The following is a 16993-nucleotide window of genomic DNA, read 5'->3' as shown; positions in this document are numbered from 1 at the left end:
TTTTGTTAACTTGCTGAGATTTGTAATCAAATCTCACTATGGTAGTCCCAACTACCATTCCCCCCGAATGGTAGATTTTGTTACAGGATCGGAAGGAGAACCAGAAAACAACCAACTGGAAACAGTCGACTAAGCGACGGTGTGACTTAGACGTAGTTGCCTTAGGTTACTAATTGTATTTTGTGGAGTTCAATCTCCAGCACTCTTTTGTTCACAACCATTTTGGACTAGTGTTGTGATCTTAGTTGTTTAATATGTTTTTATGTATGAAGTATGTTGTAAGTATTTGGGATATCATAAGTTTGGTGCATAGTATTGCTTTTAAAAAAAAAAAAAAAATTATCCGCTGCGAATATTGCATAATGCTAGATGCATGTTAGGAACATTACATCTTATATGTCATGAACGGGGACAGGTAACCTTGTGTTGCATGTCCCGACGCTTCAGATGTCCGTCCGATCCCAAGCGGAATCTGCTGGCGTCACAGTTTCGGCCTCATTCTCTTTATTCCTCTCACTCTCTTTATTCTTTTCACTCTCTGTTTTTCGTTCAGTCTCCTCTTTTTTTTAACTCTCGGCCTCACAATTGTTTTTCAACTCATTCTCTATTTTTCTTGAGATTTCAGCCTCACCCAAATTTTTTCCCTTTGGTAGTTCGGTCTTCCCCTTTGCTACAGCTTGATCATTTTTGTTCCACTTTGGTTTCCAAGGAGTACTAGAAACTGAAGTATACCTTGATGTACCCCTTCCTTTTAGCCGTCTCTCCACCTTCATAGTCATGTGCACCATATCCTCTACATCCTTATAATGTTGCAACTCAACTACATTGGCTATCTCTCTATTCAACCCACCCAAAAATCTTGTCATCGTGGCCTCCCGATCCTCCACTACATTGGCTCGAATCATAGCCACCTCCATCTCCTTATGGTAATCCTCTACACTCCTAGACCCCTGTATAAGATTTTGTAATTTTTGGTAGAGGTCTCTATAGTAGTGGCTAGGTACAAATCTCCGCCTCATAATCACTTTCAACTCTCTCCATGTTTCTATAGGTCTCTCAAGATTCCTACCCCTATTAGTCACTAATTGATCCCACCAAATAGTCGCATAATCAGTGAACTCAATTACAGCTAACTTCACATTCTTCTCCTCAGAGTAATTATGACAATCAAACACCAACTCTATTCTTTTCTCCCACTCTAAATAAACTTCAGGGTCAGTTCTACCTTGGAATGATGGTATTTTCATTTTGATGCTCCCAAGGTTCTTATCTACTCTATCCCGACTCCCTGAGTTTGCCCTAAGTCCTCTTCCATGCCTAACTCCTCTATGTCCACCCAATCCAACTTCAGATGTTAAGATCATCCTCACCAAACTCTTCATTCTTATACCCATTCTCAATTCTAGGCTCACGTCGCCTCCTATCTCTCTCACCTTGCAGATTTCTAATAACTGCTTCTTGATTATCCATACTATCCCTCATTTCTCCTAATACCAAGTTCAACCGCTCAAACAGTTGTTGCATGGCTTGCAACACAAATGATGAGTTATCTGCCATCCCCTTTGGTGAAAAGTCACTTCTACGAGACATCATAATATGCTGCACAAAAACAATGTTAGTGGAAAACCTCACACACTCCCTTACGTGTTTACATTCAATAATGGCACTCCACTAGTGTTTCACTCTTAATGGCTTTTTCCCGATAATAGTCTCACACTCTCTTGCCTTTTACCTCAATAGTTTTCCCGCTCAAGTTCTTTAAGAACTAGTTGAACTAAATCAAGACAATACAACCTTGTATTATTCCAACCAGTAATATAGATCAATGAAACAAGGAATGAATAAAATGACACGAGACTCAAGGAATCTAAACGAGAGAAAGAGTAATTATAAAACAAGATACCAACTAGAAAGATGTATTCAACTCCTATGATGATAAAAGCTCAATCAACAAATACTTTCTTTCTCTTTGTTGTAACTATGTAGCAACTTTGAATACGTCACCTTCTCTTTTCTTCTTCTTCTTCTTTCTATTTTTTTTTTCGAATTTTCTTTTCTTTTCCTTTCCTTTCCTTTCCTTTCTTTTTCTTTTCTCTAATTCATCCACAAACAACAATATTCAATTGTGAAAACCAAACAATTGAATTCAAACACACAAGCATGGACAATGAAGTAGAAGAGAATCAATGGAACGACACTCCAAGCAACTGACAAACTTAGAGATGCAGGAAACCCTAGAATTTGGAAACCCTAGGTGATGCAAATTTCAGCCAAACCCAAAACTTTAAGAATTTCGACAGCCTACTTTTTGTTTCATTTTTTTTTTTTTGGCAACCCTAGAACAATGAAGCCCTAGAATTAAATTTAAGGATGCTAGAATTAAAATATAGAATCAGACCTGATTGGAAACCTTGCTCTGAATATCAAATGATATGAACCTGCGGGAAAGGAATCCATTGAACCCACAGTCAATTTGAAAACACCCCAAGAAAGCCAAAATTAAGTCAATGGATGGAGAACTTAGACCCGATGAGAACTCGTTTCAAGAACCTAGATTATATTAAAATCTAGACCCGTTGAAGAACCCGTCTCAAGAACCCAGATTACAAAGGAGGAACGCCACAAAGGTTGTGATTTACCTTTGATAAGTTCAAAAGTTCAATTAAGAACAAAAGAAGTAAAACTCAACTCACAATGAATAAATTCATCAAATTTCATAAACTTCATAAACTTCTTAGAATGAGGCTACATAGAGTATTTAAAGCAAAACCTAATGAAACCCTAGACAAAATAAACTCCCATCTTCCAAAAGTGTCCCTGGATGAACAGTGCCGCGGCTACAGTGCCGTGCTACAGTAACTCGGCTACTGTAATCCTATTCAATAAAATAATAACTTTCCCAACATGTCCTTGCATAGGCCCCCTTAAGTGCTTCTCATAATAAACTCAATTATTTTAAACTAATAAAATAATTTCTTTAAATGAATTAAATAAGCTGAAACCCTTCAAGAGGCCAAAGCCTTTAAGTCTTGTAGTTGCCCTCTTCCGTAACTGATCAAATGAATTAAAACTGGATCTTCATCCTTCAAACCTCATCTTGAATGTTGGGCTCTTACTAAACTTGTCCCAAGTGGATTGCATCAATCATTGCATTGTCTCTTTGATCTTCTTGGCCCATCTGGAAGTTGCAAATGACCTTTAAGACTAGGCTCATCTTGGTTCCCATCACTTATGGGGCTCACGTCGCCTCGACTGTTGTTTGGTTAGAATCTTGTAATGCGGCGTGGCTCCTAGGGTGACACCATTAATGTGGCATGACTTTTTTTACTAAACTTCTGCCTATGAGTGGTCATTGTCGAGTCTTTCCCATGCATGCTGTCAGGAGATCAAGAGTCCTTCACATCTCTTGACCACCTATTTGTACAGGTTCTCGAGGGTCAGGCGTTACTGGGGTGTGTCAAGGCAGTGAGTCCTATCAGTCCCTATTGTTCGTCTTTCTTGAATGAGGGTTGCTTCTTGGGTTTGTTTTGCTTATGAGCCGAGTGCTTCGCATAGGCACAATGACTTCTCTTAGAGGAGGATCATTAGGCTGGAATGGGCTCTCCCACACCTCCTCTTTTCCCAAGGTCCCTCATGGGCTTGTTATTTGGGCCTATAGAAAGGGAGAAAATCCCCTTACAGTTAACCCGCCAATTCCTATCGAACTAGTCCGGTGGGAATTTATTCTTGCCTTTATCTTCTTGTTCTTATTTTTGCGAGGTTGCTTCCGTTGTACTCTCCCTCTTTCGAGATGGGCAATCATTACTCTTCCTGGCTCCATGGCACATGTCAGGCTGTTGGAGCTTGATTGTGCTCGTATGGCCCTTTTCGTCATTAATGGTGTTAGGTGACGGTTCCTCTCTCGACTATAGTGGCTCGTCCTCTGACAGTGGGACTTGACACTTGATTGCATCCGTTCAGTTCTCCTAGCATTGATGGTGTCGGACGGCTCTTTCTCTCTGCGTCACATCATGCAGTACACGATGTGGGATTCGTGCTCGGCTTGCTGGCCTCATGTGGCCTATTTAAACCATCACTAGGGCCTATTTAAACCCCAACCCCATCGTCATTTGGAGCCTACCTTAGTTTTTTGCTTTCACCTTCTTTTCTCAAAATCCCTTGTGCTTCCTTCCTTTTCTTCGAATCCTTCTTCTGTGTACTTTGCCTCCCTTTCCTTCATCTTGACATTCTCATGGCTCCCAAGAACTCTTCACACCCTACTCCCAAAAGCACCAAGCATGTCAAACCTTTTGACTCCTCACGAACTCTCGAGGGTTTAGATCCTCTCGAGGTTCGTACTGAGCCCCATGGTTTGATGGGTCTTCCTACTGGTCGGTTGCGACTCCTAGCGAATTGGAGTCACTGAAGTCAAACTTCAAGGTGCCTGTTATCATGGAGTTTGAGGTGCCGTCACCCCAAGAAGGTGCCATGGATTCTGAAGGGTATGCCTCAAAGGTGGCTTTATACCCTAGCATATTTCTTTTTTCTTCCTCTGCGTCACCTCCTCCTCCTACATTTCTAGATTCTACATGCTCACTGTTGCTTGGCCCTACATTGTTTTCTGGTCCATAGGTGGCTACTCTGAGTGGTTCGTTCTCTTTTTGGAGGGTCTATACTTCGGTAGTTAGGTTTCCTACCAGTTCCTCTGTCGCTGCGAGCCTTGCTTCCATGTTTGTTGATGTTGCTTCTTCTTGTCCCCAAGTTATCTGAGAACGAGTTGTCGCAGGCATACGATGGACACATGAAGTCTATAGAGATCTCACGGACGGTGCCACTGTTAACGTCATGCTTCGTACACCTTTGGGCCGAGTTCCAGCAACTTGGGTCTTAATCCAAGCACCTGCTCACTTAAGGAAACAAAGGGAGAGAGGAGCCTTAGTGGAGGTTGGGGAGTCTCTAATGCTTAAGTTAGTATATCTCCTTAGTAGTTTTTGCGGGAGCTTCTAGAGATCAGAGAGAGTTCTTCGTACTTGGGGGTTGACTTTTATACAAGGTTCTTGGGTGGGGACACCCTATACCTTGCCTTATGGGGCTCACGTCGCCGCGACTGTTGTTTGGTCAAAATCCTTTAATATGGCATGGCTCCTAGAATGGCGCCATTAATGTAGCGTAGAGTCTGGGGAGCAGTGCCATTAATGTGGCGTGGCTTCCTAACTAAACTTCTGTCTACGAGTGGTCATTGCCGAGTCTCTCCATGCCTACTGTCAAGAGATCGAGGGTCCTCCACATCTCTCATCTACCTGCCTGTACAGGTTCGCGAGGGCCAGACATTACTAGGTGTCAGGGCGGCGAGTCTCATCAATCCCTATCGTTTGTCTTTCTTGCCTGATGATTGCTTCTCGTGGTTGTTTTGCTTATGGGCCGAGTGCTCCACAGAGGCCTAGTGACTTCTCTTAAAGGAGGATCGTTGGGCCAAATTGTGCTCTCCTAGACCTCCCCTTTTCTTGAGGTCCCTCATGGGCTTGTTATTTGGGCTTATAGAAAGAGGGAGGGGATCCCCTTACAATTGTCATTCTTGTATGTTTTTTCTCTACAATAAGTTGAGTCATATAAAATTTATCATATATTACTATTATATATGATATATGCAATAACATGTATGATAAAATTTATCTGTGGTATCATTTATTCTCCTCTGCTTTTGTGATGATTCTCATGCTATAGAGTTGTAAGAGATGCTTTAACAAAGGAATGAGATGGGTGACCACTCTATAATAGTCTTATGCAGTGCATCTTCACAAACTATAGTATCTCAACAAGCTGCTAGTCATGAGATGTACAGTATACCCTAGTCGGAGGATTCATTTATTGTACATGTTTTATAAATGATATATATGATAAATTTATCAGTCTTGATTGGACATGTTACTGTTATTGTATTATTTTTTAATTTTTACTATTTTTGTGATAAATGTATAAGGTGGTTGATAAACTATAAAAACAGGTTGATAAATTTTAAAAGCAGTAGTTTTCTCCAAGTAGTATTCATGAGTAAGAAAAAAAAACCAAACGTTTTTACCTGACCCGAATGTGTCGAGCGGGTTAGGTTAGTTTCGTCCTATCTAGGCGTTGGGCCAAGTCAGGTCAGGTCCAAAAGTGCCTTTGGTGGGCCGGGTTGCAGGGCTAGTGTTAGGTCTAAAGGGTTCCATTTAGTTAAGCCAAAATTTGGCTTAAAACTATCTTAAGGTGGCAGCGAGGGTCACTCGTACCATGGTGTCCTTGTTTCTAATCCACAAACCAATCTAGTGTTAGGTATATTGGGTTGTCCTAAGAAACAAGCCACCTCGTACCCAAATTATAGAATTCATCCAACAAATACAAATTAAAGACCTAATATTTTCAACTGAAGAAATTGCATCCTAGATTCAAACATACATATCCACAAGACTTCCAATACGTTGTCTTTAGACAACCAATGATTATCAAGGGACCCCCTTCATATTAGGGTTTTAGCACATAACGATTACAAACAGTCAAAATCAAAGCAAAAATACAAAGAGAGAGACATATCGATGGTGACTGAACAACGACGTCGACAATGCTTCAAGGAGGCTGAACTGACTTGCATAGTGCGGAGTGAACGGCATGGACGAGAATGAAACGAGGAGGGAGGGGTTAGGATTACGCTTCAGTAGTCCAGAAGCTACGGGGGGAATGGGGAAGAAGGAGAAGGGTGAGACGCGTGACCTAGGGAAGAATGAAACACAACATTTTCATTTAGGGTTGTTTGAAGCTTAATCCCAAAATGCGCCGTTTCAATAAAGGCATCTTCCTGCATTTTGTTGTTTCAATTTCGTCTCCCACCCACTGCATTGCGCATCGTTTTATTAACCTAGCCCATGCCATGTCATCTTCGTGCATAAGGGGTGCGTGAAGTCGACTTCATGTAGAGTTTTTATAAAAAATTATATTTTAACAATATTATATTTAACTTTTAACTTTTAATCCAACTCAATTCAATTCAACCAACTCATTGTCCAAACCTTCTTATCCAAATCCTAAATAAATGACAAAGGGAAAATAAAAAATTTTAAACGCACTCGGAACAGAAAAAATGCAAGAAAAAGAAACGGAGAATAGAACTAGTGCACATGATCCGAGCACATGGGCACGTGTAAGTTCTTCAGCAATTTCACCCAGTTTCCGGTGCCATTTCCCAAAGCTCCCGCTCTCTCCAATCGCATCCATCTCTGACAAAAACTTTCCGTCACTCTCTTGCTCTTTCTTCCCTTCTCTTTAATCTCCGATCCTTCAATTCCACCAGGATATAGATTTCTCCCGCTCCCTCACCCCTTTGAAAATCAAAACAAACCGCATTGAATCTCGAAACTCAACTTCTTCGAGGTTCGATTGTTTGCAGGGTTCTTCTGATTTGATAATTGTGGATGAGAGAGAAGTAGGGGGACCTAATCTAATGAGTATGGAGATCGGGACAGATGCGGCGTTGTTCGACGCTGAAATTCTGCAGCTCCCGGAGGTGTCTCCTCTGACCCTCAAATCGAACCCGGCCTTCGTTGAGAAGCTCTTCGAGCTGTGGCTCTCGCTTCCCGACTCTAATCGGCAGGTATGTATGAGTAATGCTTTGATAATTTAATGTTTCGCTTGCATTGGTAGCTTGAAATACATAGCTTTACGAATGTGGAATTTACTTTTCATTGCTTTACGAATGCAGTCTTTTATGTCTTGTTTATTGGAAGAAAAAAGACTGCGAGTAGGACTATACAATTTCAAGGAATGTAGGTATTTATTTGTGCGCATAGTGATTTATTTTTAATTTCTGGCACAATTGGTAGAGGTCTCTAAATGAGATTTCTATCTGGAAATGAAAATTTTATCGCTTGAAATTCAACTAGAAAATTTGGCTATTATCTAGTAAGATGAATGATCGTTTGTTGTATGGCCATAGTTAATATTTAGGTTCGTGGTTGCTGGGTTGTTAGTATTGTGTTATGCAAGTGTAACTAAGAAAAATGCTGAGGGCCTGCACCCCCGAAATTAGTAACTCCGGGAGCCAATAAAAAAGAAAAGAAAGAAAAAAAAGTGTAGCTAAGAAAGGCTTCTGGTTGTGATAATGGGTATTTAAGCCTTCTAATTTCAGGAATTGCCCTATCTGTTTTTAGGTCCCTGACCTAAGATACGTCAGACTTTGGAATTTGATTGAGATTGTGTTGGTTATTACTATCTTAAACGGCTGCCATGAGAGTTTGCAAGAGAGTGGAGTTTTGTTGACGTAATATCTGGCTGTCGTTGAAGTCAACTTCAATGAGTAAATTATTCAAGATGCAGTTGTTTTCTCAGATTATGAATTCAAAATTATCTTTATTTACTTTGGGGAAACAGCAATTGACTTTGATTTTACTCTCCAGACAATAGGAAGATTTTGCCCTTCAAAGAAATCTTTTGTCACCAAAAAAATATTGAAGGCTCATATATATAGTAGTAGGGCTGGTGGGTAAGTGGCAAATATTTTTCTAATTTCTGTTGGCAGTAGTAGCTTGTTTGTGGTGGCGGTAGTTTGTGGTTGCAGAGGGTCAGATGCAGGAGGCGATGGATTAATAGTGGCTGGCAAATTGATGGTGGTGCCAACGTGGTGCTGGTTCCAGGGAGGGTCTTATGGCAGGACTTGGTTGCATGATACGTGTCGCTTTGTGTTAATTTCATAGGATAATAGGACTCGTGGTTCACTATATATAAATATAAGCTGGATTTGGGAAATTTAATCATTGCAAAGTTTGAAATCTTGATGTGGGACTGTTCCAATTTGAGAAAGGAGGTTATCATAATTTCCAATTATAATGCATCTCCTCCTTCATAATTAAGGTGTGGGGAGGGCAAGTGAGTTGTGTGTCTACATATCATTTAAGAAAAGAGATTTTCATGCCAGGTTATTTATTTGGATCTGTTGGGATATTGATTATCTATTTTATCTACTTATCTCTAATTAATGGTTAATAGAATGCAATTCATATTGTTTTCACATAGTTTTTTCGTTAGCATGTTTTCTGATCAATAATTTCACAAAACTTGCCGCCTTCTCATTGTATAAGGGTATTGGCAGATAACCAAGTTAAATTTTCAACAAGTACTTTGATATATCCTTTCTTGCTTGCCAAATTAGCTTATGTGAGCTTCCCCTTGATGCCAATGTAAGGAGTGTTTTTTTTAATTTCCTTGTTTATCTTGCTTCAGGTGACATCATTGGTTAACGAAGTAAAGGCAGGTGGTCCCTTGAATGTCCCTGGAAACTCTTCCAGTCCACATGCTTCCTCCAATATTTTGCCTTCTATGTTTCCTGCCGGAAGTGGCCCCCCGTTGTCACCAAGAAGTATATCTGGTTCTCCTCGGATAATGAAACAGAGGGCTGGTCCCTCAAATTTAGCTTCACCCCTGAAAGTGGTTAGTGAGCCAGTTAAAGAATTGATACCTCAGGTTTGACAGAACTTCAATAATCATTTTTCAAAATAAAATTTGATTGCATTAGTTGCTATTCTCATTCTCTAGATGGCTATTTCCCTTTGTACTTAACTTTCTAGACTGGTTTTTCTGGGGTTTGATGGTGATAATTTTTAACTTGGATGTACCTGTCAAGGTGCAGTCTAGTGGTCAAATGACTGATTTGGAATGAGTTGTAGACTTAGTATCCTGGGTTCAGTTCTGCACTAGAATTCCCATGGATTACTTGATACATTCTTTTTATGGGTGTGATTTTGTATTTGGGATTTACACCTTAGATGAGTCCAAAGGGCCTGCTTTGGTGAGGTTCCATGTCTTAAAAAAAATTTACATGGATACTTGCAATGCTTGCAGTTTTACTTTCAAAATGGGCGTCCACCTCCAAATGAACTAAAAGAGCAATGTTTACTTAGAGCTAATCAGTTTTTCTGTGGCCAGTTGGATGGGCTTCAGATGCATGGTGAGATATAACCATCGATGTAAGTAATACTTCTAAAACTATATACTAATTCCCTGTTTTGTATGTCAGAATTTAAATCAGTTACTAAGGATGTGTGCAAGCTACCATCATTCTTCTCCACGCCCCTTTTCAGAAAGATTGATATTAATAGCTCTGGTTTTGTGACGAGGTATGTGCACTTGCCATTGTAGGAGAAAGGAGTGGTTATTGTCTAATCTTAACTTTTTACTACATATCGTGTATTCTTAATGTTTGATGTCTGCCTCAAATTCAATGGGATTTTCTTTTTCATACTTTACAAAAACTCAAATATCAGAATGTTTTCTCTGCTATACTAGAAGTTCTACCCCGGATGTGCTCCTTTGCCCACTGAACTGAACAATTATTAAAGTCCTCACCCCTTCCCCAAAGAATGGTTTTGAGCATATTTCGCTCCAATGTCCCTGTTCGGTATGGTTGCTTTTAATTAGAGTAACATCACTTTTATGATAGGCTTAACACTGCCATTCATAACAAGCTTACATGTTGAGGGTTTCTTGATGCCTCTCTTCATAAGTTTTAGATTATGCCAAGTTGACTGCCGGCAAATTTATGAAGAAACTTCTGTGGTATTTACATTTTGACCAGGATGAAGGATGAATATCATAGCTCTCGCAGAATCCTGGGCAGTATGATATACAATTAGGTCTGACAAACATGGATTAGATAGTCATACTTCAAGGTTCTGACACCAGATTTTGAGCTGACTGGAGTGTTTAAGTGAATGAAGTGCATTTTATGGTTAGACAATTATCAAAGCATGTATTGTGCACGAAAGAGCAGTGTAGAACCCTCTCTGGCTGAAGTGGGAAATACTCATGGTAGTTTTGCAAATTATGATGGCAAGTCTCTGTCACGAGTAGTATTCAATGTGTGTAACACCCCTTCCCATAGGTGGAAAATGTTATGTGCATACGTAACTTTAGGGCTGGTATAGAGATTCAACATCATAGAAATTTTACATCTTATTGATAAAACTAAACGTAATAACATGTAAACATAAATTAGTTCTATGTGGCAATAACACCTATTGTAAGGTCTAAGACACCGGTAAAATAAATCTATTCCTGGCCTCTTGCTCGGTGTTCACATCATCATCACCTAAGACATTAAAACATAAAATATATTTCAAATAGCGAGTTGAAGACTCAGTGAAGAGCACATTATACTGTTAATGTGACCTTGAAAATGTCCATGCATAATCATACTTATATATATAGAATATGGATCATTCAACAGTAACATATACAGAATTTAAGACGAAATTATGGCAATTCATGTAACATGGATGAGTGAATGATTTACTCTATGCATCTAATATATTCCATGCATGACGTTAATCTTGTTTTTCACTGGCATAATGGCCATCATAACATATGTATATCAGTATAACATAACATATGGTGGACCACACTTAGGTTTGTGGCTTGCACATCCATGCATAACTCAAGACCAAGCATTAAAGTTTACTTATCACTCACATGAGTTCTTTCTTATCTTATCATGATGCATGTGAACGTGTTGACTTCATGATGTTCATAGCATGTCATATTCATATGCATGGCATAGTACTAAACATGGCATATTAGCATGATTGTCGTGACATGGCATCCATTTATGATAATCAATAAGCATAACATAACAGAAGAATGATTTTCATAACATATCATCCATGCTAGATAAACAACAAATTCAGCACATAACAGTGATTAAGGCCTATAGTTCGAATTTTAATGGAATGATAAAGCTGAATTTGACTAGTACTTAACCAGGTTGCAGCAGGCTGTGTAGGGAGTTTCTAACACTTTCCTTCAAGCTTTTGATGGAGGAAAACCACTGATGAGGCCAATGAAGGGCGGCACAATGAGGTAGCAGCCTTGAGAATCCTTTGACATTTTGATGATACGAAACTTATGGAGGGCAGCAAGTGTATAGAGTTACTCTAAGGTAGAAGGGTGGCACAAGGTATGCATGGAGGCTGTTGTGGCTTCTGTGGCAGTGGGTTAAAAATAGAGGAACAAGAAGTCCCTAGAGTCTGGTGGCACAAGTAGGAACTAGGGTTTCACTTGGGTAGAAGCTAATTTTAGGGTTTCTGGACCTAAGGGTTGAGATATGGGCATAGGGGGCTGCTGGCATAATTATGGCAGCTCCTTATTTCGAATTTTGTGAGAGATAGATTAGGGTTTTGTTGGGCATAGGTGCAGCCTTGATTTGCATTAAAGAGAGTTGAATGGTTCATGATTTTCACAGAGGAGAGACAGCCTTGAAGTTATGAGGAAAATCTGAAAATTTAAATGGGAGTCAAGCTGGAGGGCGTGACAGCTCTAGACTGGGACAAGAATAAGGGGTCTTCAGCATGATTCTAGGAAGGTTCCTTATTGATTTTGTCTGATATCTTTCCTAAAACATATATGGGAAGTTGGCAGACTTTAATGGGAAATTTCCATATTGTGACAGCTTGCCATTCGACAACTGCCATAAAAGAAAATAGATCTTTCCTAATCTATTCCTATCTCTCAATAAGAATAAAAATCTTGCCTATTGTATTCAGAAAATTCGAAATCCTGCTGCCCAACAGATTAGGAAACTTCCCAAGTCCTATTTCCAGCAATTACATGACATAATTCCTTATTTAATTAAGGAAAGTCTCAGAGCTTTGGGCTGTTAGCAGCCCTGTGAATCTGCACAAACTTGACTTTTGGGGGGGGAAGGATTCCATATATATATACAAGTCAACTATTCTAAATTACTTGGGAACCGAGCTAACGCAATAAGCAGCCCAGTGGGCTAGGCAGCAGGCCCAATATCAAAACCCACTTACTACCATGTGAAATAGAAGCCCAAAATTCATACAATCAAACAATAATAAAATATAAAAAATCAAATCATAGAATCTTAACTCAATAAGACAAATCTGGCAGTTGGAGTTCAACCCAAACTTATTTACTAGGACTTGGGGGTGACAATGTGACGAGTTCACTTTCAGCTTATTTTACTTGCAACAGCCCCTCCTCCTGGACTAGAGATGCTACTATAGTTACTATTCTGTGAGCCAGATTATAAGAGAATTCCATAAACATCGAAAGCATAATGAAGATTTATTAATAAACTCAAATAGTCGTAGTTTTTACAGAATTCATAAGCATATAAATTTCGTGAAAATTTCCAATAGCATGAAAATATTAGCAATTTTCCAATAGCCCCTTCCTCTTGAATGCCTGGAATGTTTGAGACATAAAAGCAAATAGTGAGTCAAATACTCGGTAAGCAAATACATTATACAATAAACAATTTAATAAATAAAAATTTCACTTTTAAATAAAATGCATAACTTAACATCGTTCATATATTTAATTTAATCTTTGGGTGGCCAACCCAAAATTATGCCATTTGGTCTTAGTGTTGGTCTTCATCCTCATGTACATGTGTCAGGTGGATTGAGGGAGTTTTGAGGCAAGAAAAATTAAACAAATGGGGCTGCTGTGTGAGTGGGATGCCTGGCCAAGGAGGTGCAAGTCCTCTTGTGGTGGTTGGTCCTTTTTGGTCCTCCATCCCTTAATGTGTGATATTTTTCCAAAAGCTTCTTGTGCTTGACTAAGGGTGGTTTGAGATTGAGTTTGTGGCTGGTTAGGTCTATGACCGGTTACTGTTCATGCTGAGGTGGAGGGTGACATGGCAAGGCCATAGTGAGGTGGCGGCTCCCCATTGGTCCATGTGAATGCCACATGTCAAGCATCCAAGTGATGAGTCTTAAACTCTTGAGGAGGTGGGTCCTAGTCTTTTCCACTAGAGGCGTTCCATGTCGCCACTTGGAACTCTGGGATTTGCCAAGTAGGTGACACATGGCTCTCACGTGGCACTATTTTTTTTTTTTAAACCGAGTCTTAAATGTGTTAAATGCATTCTTCCCTCGAGTTTAAAAGATCTCAAGTGCAAGTTATGAATTTCTCTATGGTTAGGTCATCACTAAGTGATGTATTCTTCTAGGGTTGCCTTTGCGGTTCTCACACCTAAGGCCATCCCAAGGCAGTAAAAGCAAATAAGTCTTTTTCACTGTCTCTGGGCACCCCCGCGATTGTGGAGAGACCTGGGCCCAAATTGGATTTGCCACGGGTTGAAGATGATAAGCACAAGCCTATTACATAAGTCTATAAAAGCTAGGTCATTTTAGTTTACTTTCTTGGTCCAAGCCCCCTATGGCCTTAAGGCATGATTTAGCCTGCCATATCACATTAGACCAGTCCCTTTTCTTTCCTTAACACTAGCCCACCACACCTTTTATTGTTTTAGTAATTTGACTATTTGTTGTCGAGCTCATCTTATCTTTCATCATTGGCCTATGGAATGACTTCTTCAGGTGGGTTAGAATGGTTTGGGTCATGCCTAGAAGAATTGAGGAGATCCTGGAGAAGACTATGTGGTAGCTCACAAAAATTTCAAGAATATGGAAGATGTCCCCTATTTACTTCATTTTGTTGTATTTTGAATTAGAGAAATAATAGAACCTTCAAGGACTGTGAGTGGACGCCTATTTTTCATACTCTACTCCATTGGTCGATTCTAATAGCCTTTAATGGCATGAACATACATGATTTACTTCATAGGTGTCGCTCTTGTATATGTCTCGTGTACTTATCTTTGCCTATTTTAATACAATTCTTATTTACTGATTAAAAAAAAAAGAACCTTCAAGGACCGTGAGTGGACGATGGAGGAACTCAAGAATTTCTTTATCAACACTCTCTTCCTTTGGACTGTATCTATATGCTTTAATGGATTCGAGTTACATGAGTTTAGTATCTTTTTCATCTTCTAGATAGGCGTCTCTCTTGTATACCCCTATGTACTTGAGTTGCGGCTTTACGGTGGTTTTGGGCCCTAATATAGTCAAGTAGATTCTCTCATCTAAGGGAAAGTGTGTATTTTTTTAATTTCATTATTGTTATTATTTTAGCCATTTAATAGATTAATATTGGAAGTAGGACAATAGTATACTTAATTCCACAGGTCATAATTCATGAAATTGTAACATGGTGCACTTCTAGCACTTTAGGTGTGAACTAAATAAGCTTTGTTATATTATAGGTTCCTTTCGCTTAGGTCTTGACTATTGATAGGAATTAGGTAAGGCTCATAGCTGTTGAGCTTTTCATATATATTTTTTACATGTTTAGAAGTTAATTGTACCACTCAAAACTCATGTTAGAGTTTCTAGTTCTGTTGATGTGATACCCTATAATTGAGTATAAGTGGTAGATGAGATCACACATTGCTTGGGAGAGAATTCTTGCTTTCTATAATGATTCAAGGGGCTTTAATTGTACCATTGACTAGTCCTTTTGGAGTATGGGCTTAGATGTGGCTCGAGTGTCCCTTTGGGTGTTACAAATGGTATTAGAGCCAATTTCGACTAGAAATGTGGGATTTATGCGATCTATGATGGAATGGCCGAACCGGGATGTTGGATATTTAAGGGGGGAGATTGTGATACCTTGTAGTGAGTATAAGTGGTGAATGTGATCCCACATTGCTTGAGGGAGAAGTTATTGCTCTTTTTAATGATTTTAAGGGGCTCCAATTGTACCATTGACTAGTCCTTTTGAAGTATGAGCCTATATGTGGCTTTGGCCTCCTTTGGGGTGCTACATTTGATCTTTATAAGTGGTGAATGTGATCCCACATTGCTTGTGGGAGAAGCCATTGCTCTTTATAATTTTTTTAAGGGGATCTAATTGTACCATTGACTAGTCATTTTGGACTATGGGCCCATATGTGGCTTGGGCCTCCTTTGGCGTGTTACATTTGATCTTTTGCTTATAATGGGATGATAGTTTAGGAACACCGGAAAACAAAGACATAGATAGAGATTTCCCTAATGTTTATTGAAGTTTTTCATGTAGAAGCTGTTGAGTCTATTGTCCTTGCATTATTTTTGTCTTTTCTGTTTGCTTAAGTTTTTAACATGTTTCGTAGGGATGCATTTCTTGAGTATTGGGTTAATGGAAACATGTTGACAATGGATATAGCAACCCAAATATATACTATTTTGAAGCAACCGGATGTCAAATTTCTTATCCAGGTATTTTGTGTTGTTTTATATCTCTTGTTCTTCTCCATATTCTTTAGCTCAAAATGTGAGATATCTTTGCAGCCGAAGCCACATTTATTGAATCAAATGTGTGGTATTAATTGATTGTCAAAGTTAGTTCCTATGTCAATCTATATTTCACTTTTGTGTTGAGAATGTCCTACTTGGCAACAGGATGACTTCAAACCTGTGCTTCAAGAACTTTTGGCAGCTCATCCAGGGTTGGAGTTCTTGCAGAGCACACCAGAGTTTCAAGAAAGATATGGTTTGTTCTCAACCTGTTAATTTGTTTTACATGTTTTGTGACTAGCAGGGATTTCTTTTCTTTCATTTTTGTTTGAAGAATAGTTTCATCCCCTTTTACAATGTGTTGGCCATTGGGACATATTATTGTTTTGGTTCATCTGATTGCTTCTGGATTAAAGGAACTTAACTGTTGAATCTTCAAACCCTAAGTCTATTTTACTCTTTGTATATGTATTTGGTTCAGCGTATTTCCTCTCCAATGATGGTTGTATAATTTATTATCTTCTTATTAGAAATGTAACTTGGCTCACAAATGAAGACTGCTATCTGCATCAACACCCTTCTTTCCTCTCTTACTCAAAAACAAAAACCAAATTGAACTTTTCAACCAGCTTTTTTTGGCAAAACCCCTAAAGTTTACATTGCTATGGGTAGGAAACCCTTTATGGAAGGAAAATTTCGCAATTCCATAGAAATCTCCAACAATTAGCTGCTATAACTGAAATGAGCCACAAGACTAGCTGCCACCCCATGTATATATCCTAGGATGTTGCTTTAATCTTCTAGACAAATATAGTGGAGGCTACCAAGAAACAACACTAACCAGCCATTGTGCCACCCACCCAATGGCACCCTTCTTTGTGTTTTTCTTGCTAAACCATTAGAAG

At 39.2% G+C, this 16993-nt stretch overlaps 1 protein-coding gene across 7 annotated transcripts in view; it reads left to right on the top strand.

The window, feature by feature from the left end:
• The first annotated feature begins 7134 nt into the window (after positions 1-7134).
• The window catches only part of LOC109000817 (serine/threonine protein phosphatase 2A regulatory subunit B''beta-like), a 21867-nt gene continuing 12008 nt past the window's right edge, over positions 7135-16993 (top strand). For 4 of the 7 annotated variants that reach the window (XR_001997773.2, XR_001997774.2, XM_018977830.2 and 1 more), the window contains exons 1-6: positions 7136-7603; positions 9229-9468; positions 9847-9952; positions 10022-10121; positions 15965-16070; positions 16254-16344. Coding sequence is in view for 4 of the 7 variants with exons in the window: in XM_018977830.2 (XP_018833375.2) it covers positions 7454-7603; positions 9229-9468; positions 9847-9952; positions 10022-10121; positions 15965-16070; positions 16254-16344 (793 nt within the window). In the remaining 3 variants the exon portion in view is untranslated. Of the gene's footprint in view, positions 7604-9228; positions 9469-9846; positions 9953-10021; positions 10122-11781; positions 11860-15964; positions 16071-16253; positions 16345-16993 lie in introns of those variants that run through there. The other 3 variants (XR_004801738.1, XM_018977833.2, XM_018977834.2) reach the window with 2 other exon arrangements.

The sequence above is a fragment of the Juglans regia genome, chromosome 6 (genome assembly GCF_001411555.2).
Source record: "Juglans regia cultivar Chandler chromosome 6, Walnut 2.0, whole genome shotgun sequence".
Lineage (NCBI taxonomy): Eukaryota > Viridiplantae > Streptophyta > Magnoliopsida > Fagales > Juglandaceae > Juglans > Juglans regia.
Note: the sequence above shows the minus strand (reverse complement) of the source record. Positions and strands in the feature narration are given on the sequence as shown.